General features: G+C 28.4%; 1 protein-coding gene across 2 annotated transcripts in view; it reads right to left on the bottom strand.

The window, feature by feature from the left end:
- Positions 1–27,005, bottom strand: part of Shrm (shroom) — a 1,116,164-nt gene that overhangs the window by 675,409 nt on the left and 413,750 nt on the right. For both annotated transcript variants that reach the window (XM_072540517.1, XM_072540518.1), the window contains exon 6: positions 3,873–4,627. In XM_072540517.1, the coding sequence (XP_072396618.1) occupies positions 3,873–4,627 (755 nt within the window). The remainder of the gene's footprint in view (positions 1–3,872; positions 4,628–27,005) is intronic.

Here is a 27,005-nt window from a genome sequence, read left to right as displayed (position 1 = left end):
TAACAAAATAAACAATGAATTTTACTACAGAGTATGTGAGTATAAATTATTGTTTGTGTTATTGTTGCATTTATGTAGTAGTAACAAATAGGTCAATTGACATTTAAAGGAATTTTTGTTTTACAAATAAAGTTTTTTTTTAAAAGTTAGTAATTTTTGTATACACACAGATACTGGGGTCATACAAAACAAAATCACAATAAATTGGAACGTTTTTATAATTATGAGCTTGTTTCTTTAGGTTAATTGAATAAGCTATGTGTCGAAACACAGACAGGTTAAAATTTCACTCCTTTATGATATTAATAAATATAAAATAATTTATATTGCCACGATACACCTAATGATAGGCCTATAATTTGCTGTACTGCCAGTTGCTGGATATTGGAGGTGTGGGATTTTCACTTGTCAATACTAATATTTTTAAATTTATAATACGAAGATTTTTGAAAAACCAATAATAAAAACCACTGGATTGTTTTGACAAAAACTAATGGCGATAGAGTAAAATTAACAATACTAATGTCATGAATGTGTTTAGAATAATTAAGTGTTGTGGATGTAAAGTAATTTTTAAATTTTAAACATAGAAATAGGTTTTTTATATTGAACAAAGATGACAGACTGTGATAAATTTTATCAACATTACATAACATAATTGATGATACAACCTCATTAAGTTTGTAAGTTGTGAATTTTTTAATTAATTATACCAACGCTAACAAACTATTCATCACATTTGTAGCTCCCCGATGAAGAACATAACCAATGTCTGAAAGCTTGGAAGAAAAATTTACAAGAGTACACGTTTCATTTTTTATTGCTGCAAACCCAATATTTAATGTTTACTTCCTTACGTTGTCAGCAAATAGTTCTGGTTCATTATATATATATATATATACTACTACTACTAAGGATTTCCACAGTTTTCACTGTCTTCCTTCACTCAACCGTTTTCTCCAATTTTCCCTGTCATTCCAGTCTCCATCTCGCAGGGTTCTTTTCTCCATAGCCTCCATATATATATATATATATATATATATATATATATATATATATATATATATATATATATATCTATATCATTTTAGATACGCGTTTTTAATTTTTATTTTGCAGATATTAATAATACATCGTCGATCCATCCATTTTCTCTACCGTAGTGTAAAATTATAATTCTTTGTCCTTTATTGGGCGGTACTGAATTAGAACACTTTTTGTTATTAATCGTCCAACTTTTTTTCATGGTGTCATACACATGATACAATAGTATCACATATATACACATGAGTATCATACACATGATACAATATTTCGTTTCATTTTTCGATACTCTAGTTATCTTCCTGATATAATTGTTTCTTAAAGAAATTATTGTAGTACTTTCCATTAGTGCCTGGCGCTTGTCTATAGTTTTGTACTGAAAATTATTAGCTTTAACAAATAATCGAAGTGTTGTTGGTGCACATGAGAATGTCATTTCGAACCAATTCACTTCGAAGGCTTTCAATAGTTGGAAAAATATTAGCGGCATACATTTTGTATCTTGTTCTGGTTATAGGTTCAATTAAGTGCGGTTCTATTTGTCTGAATTTGTCACAATCCTTTCTCCTCTGTCTAGAAGAAGATGTGCCTCCTATAATCTCGTAGCAGGTTTTACTTTGGACACTCTGGTAAAAAATATGTTTCTGCAATTGCCTCTGATTTAGACAACTCAGAACACAGTCCTTCATAAACATGTTTCAGCATAGGTTTGGCATCATTAGAGAGGTATTGGACATATCGCTTACGTTTACTACACAGCTTTGTAAATCTTCCAATTGATTAAGAGGATTGCATTGGTTCTTCAGTTGCAGAATTATTATCACACTGCGGACGCCACCTTTTAAAAGTATCTTCGTAAAATGGTAAAAGAAGTTTAGAAATAACACTGATGAAGTCACAACCAAACTCACTTGCAGTTCTCCATTTGAATTTAACCGAAAGCTATTATTGTTATACTAAAAATATTCTTCGTATATTTCGTAAAATCTAATTTTACTGGTTTAAAAATAAAATATTATACCTACCTACCCAAGTGTAAACCACTGGGCGGTTGAAACGTAATTTTTTCTTATAAACTACTTTATGATTTCGGTCGCTCAGGCAAATATTATTATATCTTACCCGAAGGATGCATAAGTCTGCCGATATATGCCCATGAAAACTTCAACTGGGTGGCTGCCCATATTTTCAAACATAATACCAGGTACATCTGAATGTAAATATTGATGAGAATATTAAAAATTTGTATTATTATACATTACAGTCATTGATAAGTGTGCAGTTAATAACTACTCCTGGTAGAGTACGTTTATTTTAATTTTTTTGGCCTGCTTTTATTACAGATAAATATATTTTTACAGTCTCACCGAAATACGAGGAGACTATACATTTCAAGTTGGTAGCATTTTTCTGTGGCAAAAAAATTCGTTGTCTATTGCCATCTCTCTCCTCACACACACAAACACACACGCACAGGCACAGGCATACGCACACGCACACTCGCTCAAATAAATAAATCTGGAATTAACAGATGTTTAAATATACTTTTTTCCATAGCTAATGTTAAAGTGTTGCTATAACAACTGTTTTGAGTAGATAAAGTATCACTTTAACCGCAAGGGTAGATAAAGTGACACTTTAACAGCAAGAGTAGATAAAATGTTTTAACTTTTTTTTATTCAATAAAATTTACAAATTCAAACACATTAAGGATTAAAAACAACTGAAATTTTACAATTAACATTATTAGAAATATCTATTTTTGGAGCATCACAACTTGTACTCGTTTGCTTAAACACTTGATTCGAGGTACTGGATTGATTTTCTGGTCCGCCAAGTATACACTTGGATACAGCAATCTTAATGCTCATTGACTCTTTAATGTAAGATTCTGCAACAGATGATATTCCGTCCATTTCGTATTTATTCATTTGTACACAAAACGCAACAATATTCTCCGCAAAAACCAAAACGTAACATTTGTTTGACATTTATTGACAGAGTAATTCATATCCCTAGCAACGGAGCAACACAATTGCGATTTTTGTGCTAAAAATTACAATTTTCTTTGAAATTCTATTTTTCACCTGAACTTGAAGTCTTGCTATAGAAAAAAAAATGTTGTATTGCACACGACGATAAAATCGCATTATCTTCTCGAGCATAATTAACAAACGCAACAATATTCTCCGCAAAAACCAAAACGTAACATTTGTTTGACATTTATTGACAGAGTAATTCATATCCCTAGCAACGGAGCAACACAATTGCGATTTTTGTGCTAAAAATTACAATTTTCTTTGAAATTCTATTTTTCACCTGAACTTGAAGTCTTGCTATAGAAAAAAAATGTTGTATTGCACACGACGATTAAATCGCATTATCTTCTCGAGCATAATTAGCGTCTCGACTGACGTCTCGACGCTAAAAAACGCTCTCGAAGATAAAGTACAATTTTATCGTATTGTACAATAAATAACTATTATAACATTTTATAATTTTAACAATTTCAAAAAAAATATAAATATATATATTTTGGTATAGTGATTTCGCTTCATTGATGCGCCCTTATAAATTCAGTATATATTTTCGGCTACCATGCGGGGTATTTTTATATTTGGCATCATTTGAAAACGGTTTTTGATCTACGGAGAGGAATGTCCAGTAAATTAGTTCTTATTTTACAATTGTAGTTAAATTGTATCATATATTAATTACAAAATGTAAAATTCCACAAGATAATAGCTTAAAAATAAGGTTATTATTAATAACTATAGAGAGTAATAGTGGGTTATGCTGAGAGAATAAATAAAAATTGTTGTACCCACCTACTGTTTGTTCAATAACTTTGATTTCCAACTCCGAAGGCATTTGTGGAGCGGGAATTTGATATCCAGTACAAATTTCTGCTGTATCACTAAATGCTTCCTGCAAATCGCTTTTGCATTCTGGTGGTGGTGGGGGAAAAGGTTCATCATTATTAAACACTTCATTTTCCAAAACCGTAGGTGGGGAGGGAGGTGGTAAATCTGGACTAGGAACCCTTTGGTCTAAAAATAAGTCTGGAAACGCAGTTCTTAGATTAGGATGCTTCGGAGGTCGTTCAGGTGGTTGATCCGGAACGTAGTCGTCAACGGATATTGCAGAACCCACTATAATAGGTCCTAAGATATCGGTCGATAAACTTCCACATGAATTATTATGTTGATGTCTAGGAACTGTTTGTGATATAAGATCAATCTTCTCTTTATTAGATGCCAAACTACTCCTTTTGGAGTTATTCCCCGCATAATCGGAGGCCGATGAAGCTCGTCTAGACGCCATTTGAGTTTTTAATTTTAAAAGAGGTTGGGTATATATGTGGTTTGTGTGGGGAAGCTGTGGTTCTGATATCCAATAACTTTTGTTGGGATTATTGTGTCTTTCGTAAAATGACAACAGAGCTTTCTTCTGTATAGCTTTAAGTGTAGGATCAGGGAATTTATGTTTTTTCTCTGGATCATAATATGAATATTTCTGTTGTTTTTCCAATTCACTTATTCTAGCTGCCACTGATAATTCTGATTGTGGTGATAGGGATAATCTAAAATAAATATGGTTGGAATTAAGAACGTAATTTATAATAATTATATATAATTTGTAATTAAATAGGTAACAAACACTTCTTCATATAAAATTTATCAATGACACAGAACAACTTCATAGTAAACATACCTTTCACAAGTGATGTAAAATCTGTATGATAATTTTAAGAGTGGATTTTTAAGATATTTAGAAGTTTAGTTTTAAAAAAGATTCATGAGACGAGAAGTTGGTTATTCAAAATTAGGTGTATATTTTTTATCAAATAATATATTTTTGTTAACTCCAATAATATATAAGTGATGGATTCGACCGTTACTTGATGGAAATTCATTTTATATAATAATAAATCACTGAAAACTTTGTTTTTAAAACTTCCACAAAATTTATTGTAATATCTTATCTGCTACTACAGCTGTTTCGGCAAAGTGCCTTTCTTAAGTGATCTATTTTTGGTATGTGTTTACACTTTATAGTCTTTAACTGAATAAGTTAAGAAGGGAAGAACTGTTTGTCAAGTTGGTGTTTCAGATGTCTGTATTTTTTAATTTGTTAGATTTAATTTCCATAGATTCTAATAAAAATAGCTTAAGGCCTTTATTTTGCATGTGAAGCATTTGAAATTCGTCATTAAAAGAATAATTATGAATGATTATGACTAGAAAGTGAAGTGCGTATGTAGTGTTCTTATGTAGTTTTTGGTTTAAATTTTTTTTCAAATTGTTTGTTCGTTGTATCTATTATTTTCTGCTATTTGCTTAATGATATTTAATTCTATCTCAAAGTTGTATTTTAACGTCGGAATTTCTATTAATATATGTAACATGATATGGTAGGCCAATTTATGTTGTGTAGGGATGATAAATTGTGTATAGTCGTGTTAGTATGGGGTTTGAATATCGGTCAAACTGGTAGAATTTTAACAAACGTATAGCAGAACCTAAAAGGGCTTTCAATAATAAAAAACAGATTCTACATACTTCAAGATCATAATCATTCTTTTAATGACGAATTTCAAATTCTTCAGTTCAAAAATAAAGGCCTTAGCTAGCTTTATTAGAATCTATGACAATTAACAAATTAAAAAATACAAACATAATTCTGAATGACCAACTTGAGACCCCATCTCAAACTATACAGTTAAACACTATAAAGTGTAAACACATACCAAAAATAGATTAATCGAAGAAGGCACTTTGCCGAAACAGCTGTACCAATAATAATTGTGAAAAACTTCCGTGTAGTACTGTTGGGTAGATCGAGTAGATCAACAGAACTGTTGTCACTTCCAAGCCCAGATAAAGAAGGAGAGAGTCTACAGCCAGCCAAATAAACTGATGAAATATTGTGGAGCAACAATGATAGAATGTCCACAAGGAAACTAAGTTCCTGTAGCTGGCTGTATACCATGTGTCACAAAAAATTTATTTAAAAATCCTTTATAAAAGGTATATAATTAAAACACCCAATCGGGCTACACTACAAAACATTTTCGGAATCTATATTCCATCATCAGTGTGTCCTGAAAGTATATAACCACTTTAATTAAAGAAAACATGAAATTTAAAATTTTGACCAAGGTTAATACAAAATGTGGTTAATACTTACTAAGTGTACATGTTTTAAGCCACTAAATATTTGAGTAAAAACCCGTTAAATGTTATTAATTTAAATTTAAGTTACATTATTGGATCTTATATGTTATGATGTTAAAGTTATAATTGGAATTGATAACATGGCAACATAAGACTCTACTGGAGGTTGCTGGTCCTGAGACAAAGTGTCTACCATAGCACATTCCCACCTAGCAGTACAACTCCCGTGTTAACGAGTAAAACAATGATTGGCGCATCACCTAGTGGCAGGGCGCGTAACTATATATACATGGCGCTAAATTCAAAAGTTTAGGAATATTACCTAGGATTGTGAACTTATTTTAAAGTAAAGGAAAATCAATATTATCCTAAAATAACAAGAAAAATCCTTATCCTATATGATAATAAATATTGTTCGTATACTTTTTGGGATTTCTTATTATGTTGAGGCTATATTTATTTTCCTGCTTTAAAATGCCAAAGTGGTTAAAAAAATTAAAGAATAAAATATAGAATAAAATCTTTATTTATAAAAATGTTACAAAAAATGTTATATGTGTTACAAGAAATATTAATAATACACGCCAAGTGTAGTATAATTTAGTGTTCTTAATGTTGTGAAAGAACTGGTCAGTATTTAAATAATTGTTTTGTCATTTTTATGTGAAGTTTTATGTGAATAAAAGCCTAATTCTGCAAAAGGCATTTTACTACAATTTTATTCGCTTAAATTTACAATGGAGAAGTACTTTAGACCAGATAAACTAGAGGCTGATCCAAACTGTCAAACTTCCACCAAAGAATTCAAACATTGGTATATAACATTCAAGAATTTTTTGGAAAGCAGTGAATCTAAAGATAAATCGCTAGAAGATAAAGATAAGTGCATGCTTTTAATCAATTTTGTATCGCATGCAGTCTATGATTACATAAGTGAAGCAATCAATCTGGAAAACCCATTGCTTTTTTCACACGTACACCCACAGATTCTGCATGGAAACATTATGCAATTGAAAAAGAAGCATATGCGTTGAAGTATTAAAAAAATGAAGACATTATCTGGTAGAAAGGCAATTCAAACCAATCAAAGATCAAATCACTATTTTGTTTATATAGAATGCCAGCATATATAAAATCTGACAGGAGAACTAGCTTTATTTCACAAGAATTTATTAATTATCTACACTCTAAAGGAATATGTTCAAGTAGAACAACACCATATAACCATGAAGAAAATGGATAAGTCGAAAGATACAATGAGTTATATGAAAATTGGTGAATCTAGCATTTAAAACCAAAAATTTAAACATGACTAAATGGGAAACTGCTTTACCAGGTGCTCTGCACTATATACGAAGTTTACTGTTGACTTCAACTGTTATATTATTGAATCACGATAATGATGAAGATGAAAGTCCAAATAACACTAGAGCATTCCACTACTAAATCAATACCAGATGAGACAGAAAATTTATCTGTTCAAAAACCTGATGATAATTATGAATCAAGATTGGAAAATTCAGATTTTCAATCTAGCTGTAAATCAGCTGGAGCTAAAAATAAACCCAGATAGTTGCAATATTTTGTTCAAAAATAGGGACGGGTGCATGTAGTATAATTTAGTGTTCTAAATGTGGTGACAAGAACTTGTCAGTATTTAAATATATTTTTTTTTGTAATTCTAATGTCAAATTAAAGCCTAATAAGCAACAGACAGCCGTCAGACATTCTGAGTTCTTTGTAGTACTTACATCCTAATCTAATAACACACACTACCAGTGGTCAGTGAGAACTCTTACAACTATAGTTTGATCTCCGTGCATGGTCAGCTATCTCTATGGAAACGCTTGCTGAAAGGATGATGAAATAGGAACTGATATTGCGAACCAAAGTGTTGGTAACCCTTGAGTGGTTCAAGGTGACTATTTTCACATATAATATATATATATATATATATATATATATATATATATATATAGGAGAAACAAAGATAGTGTTTAAAAAAAATAATTTATAAGTTATATACTAGATAATATTAGTTTTAAAAAGTGTTTAAGTTGCAATGTATTTGGTTATTTTAATAATTATAATATTGTAAATATATTTGAGTGAGACATCTTTGTAGGCAACCAAGTATACACTTAAGTGAATTGGGTAATAGGAACTTTTATATAGAATTATGGATTAAAAAAATAGAGTTATTTATTAATTTAAGATGTAATTTATATATAAATTTGTATTCTGATCTGAAAAGCCTAAATTTCCATAAAATGCTCGATAGAATTTTAGTTAGAATAGTAATCTTCTATATAGAATGGAAAGGAACTATCTAGAAATGTTAAAACGGGATGTCAATAGACAGAATTTAACCTTTGTTCACGGTAGAATCTTCGCGAACATGGTTATGTCTATGAAATAGAAAACATTCAAACATATATTTTTTCAAGAACATTCGTGAATAGAAAAAATGATATAAATATGAGGTGATTTGGATTCAAAGAGGTCAGTAGTTCAGAAAGTGAGTCAGTTGTTCAGTAATTTTAAGATAGTAAGGTCAGAAAGTCAGTCAGTTAATATAGTAAGGTCAGATAGTCAGTCGGTCAGTCAGTCAGATTTTCAATATAGTAAAGTCAGTCAGTTGGTGAGATGTTCAATATAGTAAGATAGTAAGTTCAGTAAGTCAGAATAGTTCAGTCAAGATACACAGTTATCAGTGATTTGGTATATTAGATGAAGATGAAGAAACAGAATAAAGAGAATATTATTGAAGATTAAAAATTATTTTATTATATATTGTATATTGTGATTGGAAGAGAAAAAAAGATTATTAGAAAGAAGAATAAATAGAAAAGAAGAAAGAACAATATTTTACTGATTTATAAATACTATTAAGAAGAAAAATATTCTAAAATGGTGGAAGCTGATAATTAAAACATTGTGGAGTATTTGGCAGAGCAAGTTTACAAAAGAAGGATAACCGAGGTTGACAACGAAGACATTGAGTGGTGATTAAAATCTTTTGGAGACCAGTTTCATTTAGGCATTCAGTGACAGAAAGGTACCAAATTTTGTTAATATAATTTAATTAGTGTCATAAGAATTTCAATTTAAAGATAGTTTGTTTTAAATTTACATTGTCTACGTTAGATATATATGTGTGTTTCATACTAGATATAATAAAGATAATTTCAAAAAGTGCTTACAAACTAATTCTTTGAGAACCGCGATAAAAACCCTATATTTATGTTATATAAAAACACTCATTGCTCATAAAACATCATTCACAAACAAAACATCATTACAATTTGGCGCCCACCGCGGGGCTCTCTATTTAAAAGAATTAGTTTGGGAAGATAAGTGCTCTCATATAATTAAATTAATTTTCATTAGAAAGAAAAAACTATAGATTTTATTTTTAATTATATTTGAACAAGTAAAGTCTCAAAATGTCTCAAGGAAAGAAAGGTACAAGAAGCAAAAAGGATGAAGAAGATGTGAAAGTAGAAATACAACCTGTACAAGGGGAGATTTTAGTTCAAGTTCCACAAGATACTGCAGAAATGAATCCAGAAAGAGAGGAAAATGTCAATATGGCAGCTTTGATGTCATTAATCATGCAGATGAACAAGACAATGAAAAAGAATACAAAAAAAATGGAAGAGAATTCAAAAGAAATCAAAGAAGACATGAAAAAATGGAACAGAAAATGGAAGAGAATTATAGAAAATTAGAAAAGAAAATAGAAGATAATAATAATAAAATTGTAAAACAAAAAGAAAAACAAATTGATAAAAAACTTGAAGCTGCAGAGAAAAAAGTAGCAAATGAAATAAAAAATATACGGCATGACTACAAGAAAAGGATAGAAAATGAGAGGACAGAAGTAAATAGGATTATTCAAGATAATAAGATAGATATAGAACAGAAAATAGAGTTGCAGAAATGTAACTTAGAAGTAAAAATTAACCAAGACAGGAGAAAGGCAGAAGAAAAATTAAAATATATGCAACAAAATATCCAAATAAATAATAATCAAATAAGAAATGTGGAACAGAGAATAGATGATATTTCACAAATGAAAGACATAGGGAGACCTTACTTAAATTTAACAAATGAGACTGGGATTAAATTCTCTGGTAATATAAAAAATCTACATCCTAGAGTATACATACATAGTTTAAAACATAAATTAAGATTATTGAATAATATTAATGATATTAAAGATTATATTAAAATGACATTAAGTGACAATGCGGCAACTTGGTTTGCCAGTATTGAAAATGATTTAGATAATTTTCAAACATTTGAAAATAAATTTTTAAATTATTATTAGGGTGAATTAGAGCAAGCTAAATTTAGTTAAGTTCTATATTTTGGAAAGTATAATCACAATTTAAGATCAAATATGGTAGATTATGCATTAAAATTGATAACGGTTGCAAAATATTTAGAACCACCACTTAGAGAGGATGAAACAGTCTTAAATGTATCTAGACATTTTGATGCCGATGTTGTGCAAACAGTAACTGTACAAAATATTCAAACAATAGAGAGTTTGATTAATTTTATTCAAAGAATACAAAGAGGTAATATGACAAGTAATAATGATAACAATGATATTAGGATGAATAATAATAATAACAGAAAAAACAATAACTTTCAATATAATAAGAATAATTATCAACAATATAGACAATCATACAATAATACTAGATATGGTAATAATTTACAAAATTTTAATAACAATAACAATAATCAAAATAGACAGAATGTTAATAACAATACTAGTTATAATAGACAACATTTTAATAACAATACTAATAATAATAGACAAAATTTTAACAATAGAAGAAATACAGAACGACCTAATTACAACAGACAGGTAAATTGTGTACGAAGAAACAGAAGCTGCGAAGATAGGGAACAAAATAGTACAAGGCAAGAAAATGTGAGTAGAAGTCATAGTAGGGAAAGACATAGGACATTAGATCCAAGTGGTCAGACACAATCTGACAATTCTAACAATCAAAATTTTGTTCAGTAAACTTTCTGAATTACAATTTTTGCCATTGCTATTATGAAAAACCTTCTGAATTTATTTCTTTAGATGAAGATAAAATTATTGAATTTATTAATTTAATTTATATAAATGCTTTGGCCAAAAATAAAATGATTAAAATTATGATAGATACTGGTTCAGAAAGTACTTTAGTCTCGGAGAATTTTATTTTTAATACATTAAAACTATCAGAAATAATAAAGATTCCAAAAATTTAAAATTTTTGGTGCAAATAATAAGAAGTTGGGTGAAATTAATAAACTAGCCAATTTTAAAATTAATATTCTTAATAAAGAAATTAATATGCAAGGATTTGTTGTCGAGGATTTATGTGTTGATATATTAATGGGAAATGACGAATTGGAAAAGAAGAAAGTAAAGATAGATTTTGAAGAAAAAATAGTAACTTTGGAAGGGCAAATAATTAAATTTATGCAGAAAGATGAGGTGGAAGAAGGAATAAGAGTTGATAGGATATTATTAAAAGAAAGTAATGATCTTTATGAAGAAGAAATGTATTTTGATGATAGGGAAATGTCCCAAAAGAATGTAAAGAATAATTGTAGTGAATATTTAAGGAATGGAAATTTTAAGCAGATAGGTGCCTACGAGGTGGAGTGCGTAAAATTGGAAGCAAGGAATAATGAGTACATAATGAAAAATAATTTTATTTGTAAAGAAGAAGATGTGATAAAAGTTTTAAATTGCCCTGAAGAATATAAATCAATAGTCGTTTCCATATTGCAGCAACACAAGGGACTTGTCAATAAAGAAAATAGAATTGCACAAAATTACATCCATAGTATAAAAGTTAAAGAAGAAAAAGATTTTAAAACAAAATCATACCCAATACCATATAAATATAGAGAATAAGTAAACAGAACGATTAATAATATGTTAGAAGATGGAATCATTGAGAAGGCAGATACACGTTTCATAAACCCTATAGTAGTAGTACGTAAAAGATCAGGTGAAATCAGGTTATGTTTGGATGCAAGGAATATTAACAAGATTACTGAAAAGCAATTTGAAGCACCAATGAGTATAGATGGAATACTAGGAAGAATTACAGGAATGTCATTTTTCACTAAAATCGATTTACAGCATAGTTTCTGGTTAATACTTCTAAAAAGAAAAAGTAGACAGTATACGGGATTTCAGATAGATGGAGTAGTATATCAATTCAAAGTAGTACCATTTGGACTTCAATCATCTTGCAGTGCTCTATGTAGATGTCTTCATGATATTCTGGATCAATATGAACATTTTGTAATTCACTACATTGATGATATATAATTTTTTTCTAAAACGGCTGAAGATCACGAGAAACACCTAAAAATTATAATCAACAGATTAGACAAAGTTGGACTAAAAATAAATCAAGAAAAATGTACATTTTTTCAAAAAGAAGTAATATATCTAGGTTATAAACTTAACACTAAGGGAATCGAAATGGATCCAGAACGGACACAGGTTATTCAGGAATATAAAACACCACACAATTTAAGAACTTTAAGAGGATTTATTGGAATAATTAATTATTATAAAAGGATGATACCATATCTAAGTACAAAAGAAATTCCATTACTTGAACTGCTGAGGAAAGGTGTAAAATGGAGATGGGATCAGAGAAGAGAACTAGCATTCCAAGAAATCAAAAACATTTTTCTGTCAAATTTAAAAATATACCATCCTGACTACACAAAGCCATTCATATTAAGAACAGATGCATCCATAGAGAGATTATCAGGGGTATTATTACAAATACATGATGGGGTCAAATACCCGATACAATTCATTTCAAGAATTACAAAGCCACATGAAAAGGGTTACTCAGTTTCAGAATTAGAACTAGCAAGTATCATACGCTGTGTCACAAAATTAAGATTTTATTTATTGGGTATTGAATTTACTATAGAAACAGATCACCAAGCTTTAACATCTATATTAAATAACAAATATGGAAACAGTAGAGTTCACCGGTGGAGTCTAATACTGAGTGAATACAGCTTTGAAATCAAATACATTTCTGGAAAATCCAACATAGTTGCAGATGCTTTGTCAAGATTAGAAAATACATCACAAAAAGGGCAGAGAACAATTAAAATTGGAATAAATCAGTTAGTAGAAAGCACTGAATTATATTCTAAAGAAGAAATCATAAGAGATCAGATCAATTTGGATAAAAAACAAAAAGTCCTTAGGAAAGATGGGGTGTATTATAAAATAATTAATGGCATAGAAGTATATGTAATAAGTAGAACTTTGGCAAGGAAAATATTGAAAAATTTACATAACAATTACATGCATATTGGTTCAAGAAAGCTATGGATGCTATTTAGGGACAATTATTTTGCAAAGAATGACATAAATATAGCAAAAGAAATTACTACCCAATGCCAAATATGTCAAATAAACAAAGAAAAAAATTTCAAAAACCAGAACACATATAGATCTAATGTTGTATATGAAAAACTAAATACAGTTTCCATGGATTTCATCTCAAATTTAGTTCCAAGTCCAACAGGAAAAAAGCATATACTAGTGATAGTTGATTTATATACAAAATTTATTAAACTATATCCCTGCTCAAGAACAAATGTTAAAACATTGAAATTATATATTAATCAATTTTTCGAAGAAATAGGACCATTTAGAAATTGCATAATAGATAACGCTACATATTTTAACAACCAAAAATTTCGGGCATTTTGTGAGAAAAAGGGAATCAACATTCATTTTACAAGTATCAGACATCCTCAGGCAAATCCTGCAGAAAGATATATCAAAGAAAAGAGGTTAGTCTTTGTATGTATATATCAAAGAAGTTATAAAATATTTAAGGATAGTATGCCAGGATCAGCATGAGACATGGCAGCAACATATACCACCAATACAGAGGAAGTACCAGAATACTTAATGTTTGACCATATAGGAAACAGAAAATGGATTAGTGAATATAATCAGGATATGTTAGAACAAGTAATGCAGAAAGTGAATAACCGAATTAGGAGGAAAGCTGAAAAATATATCAGAAGACAAAATCGAAAAATAAAAAAACCAATCACATTTCAAAAAGGAGACAAAGTGTTAATTCGTTCACTTAGAAAGAGTAATGTTAGAGAAAACCGTTGTAAGAAATTACAACAATGTTTGAAGGTCCATATAGAATCGAAAATCAGAATGGACTAAATAGTTATGTGTTGAAAGATGCAGATAATAGACTTAGAGGAATATTTCATATCAATGATATGTTCAAATATCATGAAGAGATTAAATAATGTCTTTTATATTTTTAACACTGATAGCATTAAATAATAAAAACACTAACAGTTCACTGATAGATCCATTTCATTATAAGATATTCATAAGATAGACTTGATTTGTTGAGAGAGATAGATGGTAGATTTCATTGTTGTGAATCAATTTGACATCATACTTGTTGATCTTGTCCATATGGAAATTGTTTGTGCCCTAAAAATCATAATTTGGGGTTAGATACTAAATTGATTCTATAAATGTCTTTCTAAAAATAATATGGAAAGTGTAAAACTTACAATTCATATTGATGAAAGCCTTTTGAACGGAAATGTTTACCTAGATCTTCTCTATAAATAAACAGAACACAATATAGAGAATTAGGTTATATTTTTATTCTCTGATATAGCCTCCATTGCTCCATTTGACATGACAGTTTGACATAGACAGGGAACAGGGGTGTATTTAATAAAACAATTTTAAATAAAAAATTGAATTATTTAATTTATTATATTTACTAAGGTATGTAGATAAGAAAATTAATATTTAAAGAAATAATAAGTGAATTATTTCTTTTAAAATTAATTTTGGGGTATTGAGATGATATTAAATATAGGAGAAAAAAAGAAAGTGTTAAAAAAAATAATTTATGTTATATACTAGATAATATTAGTTTTAAAAAGTGTTTATATGAGGGCATTCTTAAGAAATTAACATAATAATAAGTTTAAAAAGTGTTTAAGTTGCAATGTATTTGGTTATTTTAATAATTATAATATTGTAAATATATTTGAGTGAGCCATCTTTGTAGGCAACCAAGTATACACTTAAGTGAATTGGGTAATAGGAACTTTTATATAGAATTATGGATTAAAAAAATAGTGTTATTTATTAATTTAAGATGTAATTTATATATAAATTTGTATTCTGATCTGAAAAGCCTAAATTTCCATAAAATTCTAGATAGAATTTTAGTTAGAATAGTAATCTTCTATATAGAATGGAAAGGAACTATCTAGAAATGTTAAAACGGGATGTCAATAGACAGAATTTAACCTTTGTTCACGGTAGAATCTTCGCGAACATGGTTATGTCTATGAAATAGAAAACATTCGAACATATATTTTTTCAAGAACATTCGTGAATAGAAAAAATGATATAAATATGAGGTGATTTGGATTCAAAGAGGTCAGTAGTTCAGAAAGTGAGTCAGTTGTTCAGTAATTTTAAGATAGTAAGGTCAGAAAGTCAGTCAGTTAATATAGTAAGGTCAGATAGTCAGTCGGTCAGTCAGTCAGATTTTCAATATAGTAAAGTCAGTCAGTTGGTGAGATGTTTAATATAGTAAGATAGTAAGTTCAGTAAGTTCAGTAAGTCAGAATAGTTCAGTCAAGATACACAGTTATCAGTGATTTGGTATATTAGATGAAGATGAAGAAACAGAATAAAGAGAATATTATTGAAGATTAAAAATTATGTTAATATATATTGTATATTGTGATTGGAGATATATTTATTGGAGTTAATGTATATTGGATTGGAGTTAATATATGGTGATTGGAGATTGGAAGAGAAAAAAAGATTATTAGAAAGAAGAATAAATAGAAAAGAAGAAAAAACAATATTTTACTGATTTATAAATACTATTAAGAAGAAAAATATTCTAAAATGGTGGAAGCTGATAATTAAAACATTGTGGAGTATTTGGCAGAGCAAGTTTACAAAAGAAGGATAACCGAGGTTGACAACGAAGACAAAATCTTTTGGGGAACAGTTTCATTTAGGCATTCAGTGACAGAAAGGTACCAAATTTTGTTAATTAGTTAATTAGTGTCAGAGGAATTTCAATTTAAAGATAGTTTGTTTTAAATTTACATTGTCTATATAATTTAATTAGTTTCATAAGAATTTCAATTTAAAGATAGTTTGTTTTAAATTTACATTGTCTACGTTAGATATATATGTGTGTTTCATAATAGATATAATAAAGATAATTTCAAAAAGTGCTTACAAACTAATTCTTTGAGAACCGCGATAAAAACCCTATATTTATGTTATATATAAACACTCATTGCTCATAAAACATCATTCACAAACAAAACATCATTACAATATATATATATATATATATATATATATATATATATATATATATATATATATATATATATATATATATATACACTGTCATTCTGACAACTGTCAAAGTTATTATAATTTTTTAGATCTCTTCTGAAAAATATTGAATTTTGGCGGTTTTTTAGTAGATACTGTGTTGTAATCAATTTTCTCTGGTAATTATCGCAAATTAAAATTATTATCTTTGAAAAACTTGATTTGGAAAAAGTATATATTTGTCAAATTAGCATTCGAAGCGGATTGATCGTTCTCAGTGTGAGATCGGTTTCAGTGTGTTCAAAATATTAAAATTTTAAAATGGAAATAAATACAATTGGTAAAGGCCATCCACCCGATCGAGGAAAGAACATTAATATTTTTAGTACTATGGATTTGGATAATGAAGAAAACAAAACACAGCTAAGTGAAAATACAAGTCCAAGTTTCATGGCTTCACAGGTATTAAAACCACAAACAAACTTTTTTCCAACTTTTCAGGTAAGCGATACTAATAGTACTAATGTAAATCAGTCGTTAATTACACATAACAAAAATAAATATACACAAGGAGATCAAGGACCATATTTTGTTTATTTACAAAATAAAGATGGAAATATTGGTAAGTTACACAAAATTGCAACAGCACGTTTAATACTAAATGCAGAACCTACAATAAAAGATAATATAGTTAATATTAGCGTCATTGGTAGAAATAAAGTTAGAATTGAATGTAACTCCTATAAAAGTGCAAATATCTTAATAGAAAGTAAAAACCTATTAGACAAAAATTATGACTTGTACATTCCAAACTTTTTAGTTAAAAAAGTGGTGTAATTAAAGGAGTCGATAAAGGTATTTCAGAAAACGAATTAAAAGACATTATTGTTTGTAGATACGGTAATTTTAAGGTATTAAATGTAAAAAGGATGAAAAGAAAATCAAACGACGAGTTGATAGAGACGGGTACTATAGTGGTGTCTTTCAGAGGACAAATGATACCAAAACAAGTTTTCATTGAGAGAATGATATACCAGGTAGAACCTTATATACCTAGAGTAATACAGTGCCTCAACTGTATAAGATATGGTCATGTTACGACACAATGTAGAGGAAAAAAAAGATGCGGAAAATGTGGACAAGAACATGAATCTGAAGCATGCGACTTAACAGAGCCTACCTGTATATTTTGTTTTGGAAAACACTCAGCATTAGACCGAGCAAAATGTCCTGAATTTGAGAAACAAAAGGGTATTAAATATCTTATGGTAAACAAAAATATGGCATTTGAAGAAGCAAAATTAAAATACAATAATAGCTACACATCAGCTCTAAAAACATCAAATGTAGGTAATAGATATACAATAACAACAAAAAGAAAATGGAGCGAAGCTACACAAAATAAGTCTGTTTATCCATATTCGGAAGAACATGAAAATATCTTGACAAATCCTAGGACCTCTGAGTACCCGCCTCTACCAATTCCTAAGAACATTCCAATGTATCACAAACAAATAACACAAAATTCTCAGATAAACAAAAATCTTAGTGAAAATATATTAACAATATTTAAAAATATTCTAGGTAAAAATTTTTTGCCTACAGAAAATAAACAAATTTTGAAAGAATTTAAAGACAGTTTAGAAAAAATTTTAAATGGATCTAACAAGTAAAAAAATCTTACAATGGAACTCACGATCGATAATACACAATAAGGGACATTTTGAAAAATATATATTTGAAAATAAATTTTTAGCTATATTACTGAGTGAAACTTCTTTGAAACCAAATACAAACATAAACTTTTCTGGATATAATATGTTTCGCGAAGATGGACCAGGCGGTTATGGAGGAGTAGCAATATTAATAAAAAAAAGATTAATTTTTGGAATAACTTAAATTTTTATAAAATAAATAATGTAATGTGTATTGCAGTACAAGTCAATTTAAAAAATAATATTCTAAATTTATACTCAGTATATGCAAAGCCTAAACTATGTGTATCAAAAAATGAGTGGGTTAGGTTCTTTAATAGTTGTAACAAACCATTTTTAGTGGGAGGAGACTTGAATTGTCATAATAAAATATGGGGATGTGATAAAACTGATCGCGAAGGAATAAATCTTTTTGAAGCTATGGAAGAATGTGGACTTAATTTCTTAAATGATGGTTCTGAAACATTAATTCGGAATTCCGTATATAAAAGTAAATCTGCTATAGATCTAACAATTTGCTCAAGAGATATCTATTATACGTGCTATTGGCACACCGAAAATATAAGTCTGGGTTCAGATCACTATCCAGTAGTTATTGAGTTTATACCTGATAGTAACGTAAATACCTATAATGATAATAATGATATAATTAGAAATAGAATTAAATGGGATATTAAAAAAGCGGATTGGGCAGTTTTCTCTGATCTCTTAAACAATGAAAAAAAAAAAAGATAATATAGAAGAAAATATAGAACAAGAATATCAAATATTTTACGATTCTATAAATGAAGCTAGTAAAATTAGCATCCCAGAGAAGAGAAAAATGGCCAATCCAAAATTTAATAAACCATGGTGGAACAATGAATGTAGGGAGGCTATTAAACACCAAAAAGAGGCTTTTATACAATTTAAAAGAAAATCTAATCACGAAAATTATTTAAAATATCAGCAAGCGGAAGCTAATAAAAAAAGAATTATTTTAAATAGTAAAAGAGCCTCATGGAAAAATTTATGTAATAGTTTAAATAAAAATACACCGATTAGTAAAATATGGAGTGAGATTAGAAAATTAAAAAATGCCTATAAGCCACCTAATAATCCAATAGTAGAAAATGATTGGACCGAACTATTCTTTAACAAAATTGCGAGACCTTGGGTCATCGAGAAGGAAATTACGTGTACAACGAACAATGCAACGAATGCAATCACCGAAGACAGTACATTTCTAACAGAAATATTTAATTTGGAAGAACTCAAAAATTGTTTAAAAAATAACGACAACTCAGCTCCAGGAAAGGACAGTATTCACTATAGTATGCTATATAATTTACCTATTCAAAAAAAAAATACAATTTCTGAATATAATAAATCATATAAAGCATGGAATTTCCAAACTCTTGGAAAGAATATATTATAGTCCCAATTCTCAAACAACATAAACCCGCATATTGTCCAGATTCATACAGAGGCATTTCGCTATCGTCATGTATCTTAAAAACGTTAGAAAGAATGATTAAACAAAGATTAGAATTTTGGTTGGAGAAAAATTCCCTACTCTCTACAATGCAATTTGGATTCAGGATATCATGCTCAACAATGGAAAACTTATCACACTTGATACTGGATGTCTATAACTCATTTTCTAAGAATAAATCAGTCGTGGCTACATTTGTAGACGTAGAAAATGCCTATGATAATGTTAATTTATTAATACTATATCAACAAATGAAGAAAATAGGAATCCCAGATATACTGTGCTGGAAAATTTATAAACTGTACAGTAATAGAGTTTTGTATATTCAAATTGAGAACAAACTAGTGGGCCCCAGGATAACAAACACTGGGATACCCCAAGGAAGTATCCTAAGCCCAATATTATATGCTATTTATACTTCGGATATTGGTAAAAGCATAGTAAATAGTAACCAAGGTAAAGTACTACAGTTTGCAGATGACATATGTATTTACGTAGACCAAGAGGAGGTAGAAAATGGTTGCAACATGATAAATGAAGTATATAATTATTTACTTGATGACTTGGATCAGTTAAATTTAAAGATATCTGTAAAGAAAACACAAGTTTGCATATTTTCCAGAAAACAAAAATTTCCAAAGTTAGTAAAAATGGAAAACTTACAGTTTAAAGTTCAACCTAAAGTTAAGTATTTGGAGATGATACTAGATAGAAAAATGAGCTGGAAAGATCATATTGAATATGTTGTGACAATAGCTGAAAAAGGTTATAATGCATTACGAGCAGTAAGTCACATAACTTAGGGAGCAGATGCTAATATTTTATTAATAATGTACAGATCATATATAAGATCAATTTTAGACTACGGATGCATATTTTACAACCAAGCAGCCAAAACTCACCTAAAAAAAGTAGAAGTGTTATCAAATAAATGCCTTCGATTATGTATCGGAGCTTTAATAAGCACTCCGGCATCTAATTTAAGTATAGAGTGCAATGAACCACCACTGCATTTAAGAAGAAAAAGTCTATGTGAAAAGTTTATAATTAAAACCATTGCTAAAGAGAGTTTAATAGTGGATAAGTGTCAAAAACTTTTTATACATGATCTAACGAGTGAATACTGGCAGAAAAAATCTACTTTACTACTTGTTGAAACCTACAACAACTTGCGCCAATTTAAAAATAAATTATACACATCAAGAATATCACCCATATTTCAAATATATCTAAATAGTATTCCTAATATACAGCCAATTTATATGAGAGATTACTCGAGTTTCCCGGTGAATTTAAGGAACTCTATGTTTAATACGGATATAGAAATAGTATGCCCAAAATATTACCAAATTTATACAGATGCCTCAAAAATTAACTCTAAGGTTGGTGCTGCTATATGGGACCCTAAAATACAATAGAGAGAACGAATAGGTCTAGATGCAGATACCACGGTATTTACAGGAGAACTAATAGCAATATTAAGAGCAATGTAGTACATGGCAACGATCAACAATAATGATAGATTCGTGATACTTTCAGATAGCAAAAGTGCTCTAACTAAATTGGAGAAGTGGACTGAACATTACAATCATATCATTATAGTAATAATAAAAAACGTTATTGGACTTAAATCTAAAGGTAAAGAAATATCATTCTGTTGGATAAAAGCCCATTGCAATTTGAAAAATAATGAAATTGTAGACAAACTAGCAAAGAGTGCTACAGAATTAGATACTAACTATGAATATATGTTAACACTAAATGACGCCTATGCTTATATTAATATTAATAAAATCAACAACTGGAAAGAATGGTATATTAATTCCAAAAAGGGACTGTATTATAAAACCATCCAAACAGAGATCCCATCTAAAAGCTGGTTTAGTGACTATCAAGACAACAAGGTCTTAATACCATATATATGTAGACTTAGGTTTGGCCACTCCTTAGTTCCACAACATAAACATAAAATAGGACTGTCAGACACAAACTGTTGTGAATGTGGAGAATTAGGATCCGCAGAACATATGATATTAGATTGTAAATTAAAAAAAAGAAATAGATTATTTTATAGATCAAATTTATATTACACAATATATAATAAAAACTTTTAATCTACTAGCTTTGCTTGCTACTAAAGATAAAAGTATCTATGAGATCCTAATTAAACACATTATTAATATAAAACTAAAATTGTGAAATTTTATTGCGAAAATTACAATATGAAAAGAAAAAAAAATAGGTACATAAAAAATAAAGAAAAAAAAAATAAATAAAAAAAAATTAAAGAAGAAATAAAAAAAAATTAAAAAAAGAATAAATAAAAAAAAATTAAAAAACACACAAACCTCCGAGGTGTTGAATCGGGTTTATGCCCTAGCGCTGTGTAAAAAAAAATAAAATATATATATATATATATATATATATATATATATATATATCTAATTTAATAGTTATTAGTAGTATTAGTATTTAGTATAGCATAAAAACAAACAAAAACGCTCACCAAAATATATATGTAAGTACCTGTATAATATATGTGTGAATTACTATTGTAAATCATTATTATCAAATAGGTTATAAATATAATGAGTATAAGAGATATAATTATAAGAGTACTTTTAGTTCGGCTAATGGATTAAGTCCACAGGCAAAAGAAACCAACAGCACACACACACACACACACATATATATATATATATATATATATATATATATATATATATATATATATATATATATATATATATATATATGTCGGTCAGATAGCCAAGCGGGCTGGGCGGCCGGCTTCTCATTCGTTTTACTGCGAGTGGTTTAGTGGATGTGGGTTTGGTCCCCAGCTCGGTGTACAGAAAAACAAAAAGTCTAACGCAGCAGTTTAAAATTCTAGATGAATCTGCGGCTTAGACTAGAATATGCTGGTGTCTGATCGGACTATGGTGGAGCAGTACGGCAAGAGATAAGGGCTTGCGGCTAGGTGATACTCCTCCATAGATCCCTACTGGAAGGGCGTGACGCCTAAAATACCGGGTATATATATATATATATATATATATATATATATATATATATATATATATATATATATATATATAGGGTTACCGACACTTTGGTTTCGCAATATCAGTTCCTATTTCATCATCCTTTCAGCAAGCGTTCCCATAGAGACAGCTGACCATGCACGGACATCAAACTCTGACCAAATCTGGCCTTTCGTGGGAAATGCCGACACCACATTTTGTAGGAAGATTATAAATTTAGAACTTTAACATTATTGTATCACTCGTCATTTAAGTTTTTTGCTAATAACATATTTGTATTATAATTTTATTTGCTTCATTTTATCGTAGAACAAAGTGTAACTTTTAATGGTAAAATAAATCTTTTTTAAAAAGTTAATCAATAAGTTAGTGATTTAACATATATATATATATATATATATATATATATATATATATATATATATATATATATATATATATATATAAAGTAGTTAGGTATTATTGACTGACACGTTATGTAAAATAAAGTTTTATTCTGAGGTTGCAGTCATTAATAGGGCAGGAAAGTGAAACTCTTTGTTCTTTATCAAGCTTTCGCAAAATTTATTTGCTTCTTCAGGATATGCTAAAATATGGTATCAGTAAATACAATGAAATTATAATTAAATAGCATTGTATAAAACTAGTATAAAAACTTACAACATGAGATTAATCCATTAAATTTTCAAATTTACAAAACATTAAAACTTAACTTAATAAAATTATATAGTTATGAAGTACAATATTTTAATTTTATTTAATTTTGTAGAAATTCATTATGACATTGATTATGTTGATGTTTGATTTATGTCAGAAAGACACTTGTTTCTGTTTATTATATTTTTTGTTGTTGATAACTAGCTTTTGATTGTTATTATGGTTACGTACAAAGTGGCGCCAAATATGAATATTTAAATTTTTTGAAATTATAGTATTTATAGTCAGAAAATCTAATATTAGAAAATTATAGTATTAATTTTCGTAAGATAGAATGTAATTATAGATATTGCTTAGTTTATCAATATCAGTTTTTTTATTAACGCATTGATATTTATTTATGCATACCATTTCTAAGAATTCTCTTTTATTTAATTGGTTTTCACGTCTTAATATATTAGTTTCATTGAAATTAAATGAATGATTTTTATTAATTGCATGATCTATTAATGCACACGTATTTTTATTATTTCTAAGGTCACTTTTATGTGATGTTAGTCTGCCTATTAGATTTTTGATGTGTGTCCGATGTATGACTTATCACAATTTTCGCATGGTATTATATAAACTACATTTGAACTTTCCATAATACTAATAGGTGATTTAGTTTTTGTATACAATGATGCTAATGTTTTAACATTTTTAGTTGCAATTTTAATATCAGAATAGTTAGCAAAGACTTTAGTTAGTTTAGGTGTTAATGTTGGTATGTAAGGTAGTGATGTGAAAGTAAATTGAGATTGCACAATTTGTTGATTTGCTTCTCTTGTTTCATTCATGTCAATCATTCTATTATTAGGATTGTTAAATAAAAATTTGTTAATTATTTTAATTGGGTATGAATTCTCTAATAAAATGTCTTTAAGTTCTAATAACCCTTTGTTGATGTTATTGATGTGTGATAATTTGACTATTCTGTTTTTTAAAGCCAATATCAAATTTATTTTCATATGAGGTGGATGTTGTGAATGATAATTAATACCTAAATCTGTTACTAAATATAGGTTTTCTGTACCATTCAGTGCTTAATACATTTTGTGCATTACGTTTGATTTTTATGTCAAGATATGGGATGCTATTTTCTATCTCTGTTTCACATGTAAATTGTAAATGTTCACTATAATTATTAAAAATTTGTAAAGTTTCATTTATTTTGTCTGCAGGTAGAGTAAGTATTAAGTCATCCACAAATCGTTTGATAAATGGGATATGAAAAGGTAACTTATTTAAAGAATCTCTTATTAAATCGTCTAGTACATAATTACATAATATACACGATATACTTGAGCCCATAGGTGTGCCAAAAATTTGTTTATAGAATGCATTATCAAAAATCAATACATTAGAATCAAAAATGAATTCTAAAGTGCTTAAGAACGTTTTTTTGTTAATTTTGCAATTTATTTTGATTTCATCCCAATGTCTGTTTATACTATCATTAATAATATGTAGTGGTAAATTAGTAAATAAAGATATAACGTCAAAGCTTACTATTATATAATTATTTGGTAGTTGATAGTTATTGATAAAATTACTTAGTTCAAAGGAATCTTGTATAGAGAAACTATTATCTAAGTTATATGACCTTGTAAGAATATCATTCAAAAATTTTGCTAATTTACTGTTTGGTGAATTAATTGAAGATACAATTGGTCTCATTGTTAAGTTAGGTTTATGTACTTTTGGTTGTGCATAAAAGCGTGGTGTGACAGAGTTATATATAGTGAGAGTTGAGGCTTCTTCTTTAGTGATCATTTTTTTATTTTTCAATTCGGTAAATATTTTGTTAGCTTTCTGTTGCAAGGTATTTGTGGGATTGTTTTGTAATTTTTTATAATATTTAGGATCATTTAAAAGTTCATAACTTTTATTATAGTAATCATCTTTGTACATTGCAACAGTCACATTTCCTTTATCACTTCTCACGATGTATATCTCAGGGTGTTCTTTGATAAATTTTTTACATTCATGATATAAACTATTTAAAAAATGATTATTATTTTTATTTTTGTGTAAATAGTTAGTTATGATGTTAGTGCATTGAGCTCTGACTAAGTTTTTTTTATTTTCAGAAAATCTAGTTATTGTACTTTCGATATCAGCCAGTATATTTGAAATTTTAAAATCTTTAAGTGTTGGCAATAAACAGAATTTTGGACCTAATGCGAGTATCTTTCTTACATTATAAGGGAATTCAATGTTCGTTAAATTTTTAAACCATTTTTCTTTAAAAGTGATAGAGTTATAAGCTTTCATTTTCAGATTTTCAAATTTATGTATGTTATTTTGTTTTATGTTATGAAATATTTTGTTGTAAGCTATTTTTTGTCTACGAAAAAATTCAGTTATAATATGTTGTGGTAATATGCTCTGCAATTTATCTTTAATTTCTAACATATTTTTTTCTAAAAAGTTTATGTCTGAAAATGTAGCTTTTATCTCTAAATTAATAACTTGTGTTTTTAACTTTAAATTAAAACATTGTACTTGTTTTCCTGTTCTTCCTCCTCGATGGTGTAGTAGGTTATTGGTATTAGCAATGCCATGTACGATGTGGTTAGGGTGTAAGTGGTGTTTTCTACATTTGACTAAGAAAGTTTTTCTATTTTGCGAAGATGCCAATTTGTTGTTATATTTTGATGTTTTCATAGAACCCCATCTTTAATTATAAAGTAGTTAGGTATTATTGACTGACACGTTATGTAAAATAAAGTTTTATTCTGAGGTTGCAGTCATTAATAGGGCAGGAAAGTGAAACTCTTGTTCTTTATCAAGCTTTCGCAAAATTTATTTGCGAAATTAAATATCTACAAAATTAAATAAAATTAAAATATTGTACTTGATAACTATATAATTTTATTAAGTTAAGTTTTAATGTTTTGTAAATTTGAAAATTTAATGGATTAACCTCATGTTGTAAGTTTTTATACTAGTTTTATACAATGCTATTTAATTATAATTTCATTGTATTTACTGATACCATATTTTAGCATATCCTGAAGAAGCAAATAAATTTTGCGAAAGCTTGATAAAGAACAAAGAGTTTCACTTTCCTGCCCTATTAATGACTACAACCTCAGAATAAAACTTTATTTTACATAACGTGTCCGTCAATAATACCTAACTACTTTATAATTAAAGATGGGGTTCTATGAAAACATCAAACATAGGTATGGACCTACAACTGAAAGGTTACTAAAAACTTGGGCAAAATATAACAACAAATTGGCATCTTCGCAAAATAGAAAAACTTTCTTAGTCAAATGTAGAAAACACCACTTACACCCTAACCACATCGTACATGGCATTGCTAATACCAATAACCTACTACACCATCGAGGAGGAAGAACAGGAAAACAAAAACACTGTATATATATATATATATATATATATATATATATA

The sequence above is a fragment of the Diabrotica undecimpunctata genome, chromosome 8 (genome assembly GCF_040954645.1).
Source record: "Diabrotica undecimpunctata isolate CICGRU chromosome 8, icDiaUnde3, whole genome shotgun sequence".
Lineage (NCBI taxonomy): Eukaryota > Metazoa > Arthropoda > Insecta > Coleoptera > Chrysomelidae > Diabrotica > Diabrotica undecimpunctata.
This window is presented reverse-complemented; position numbering and strand designations above follow the sequence as displayed.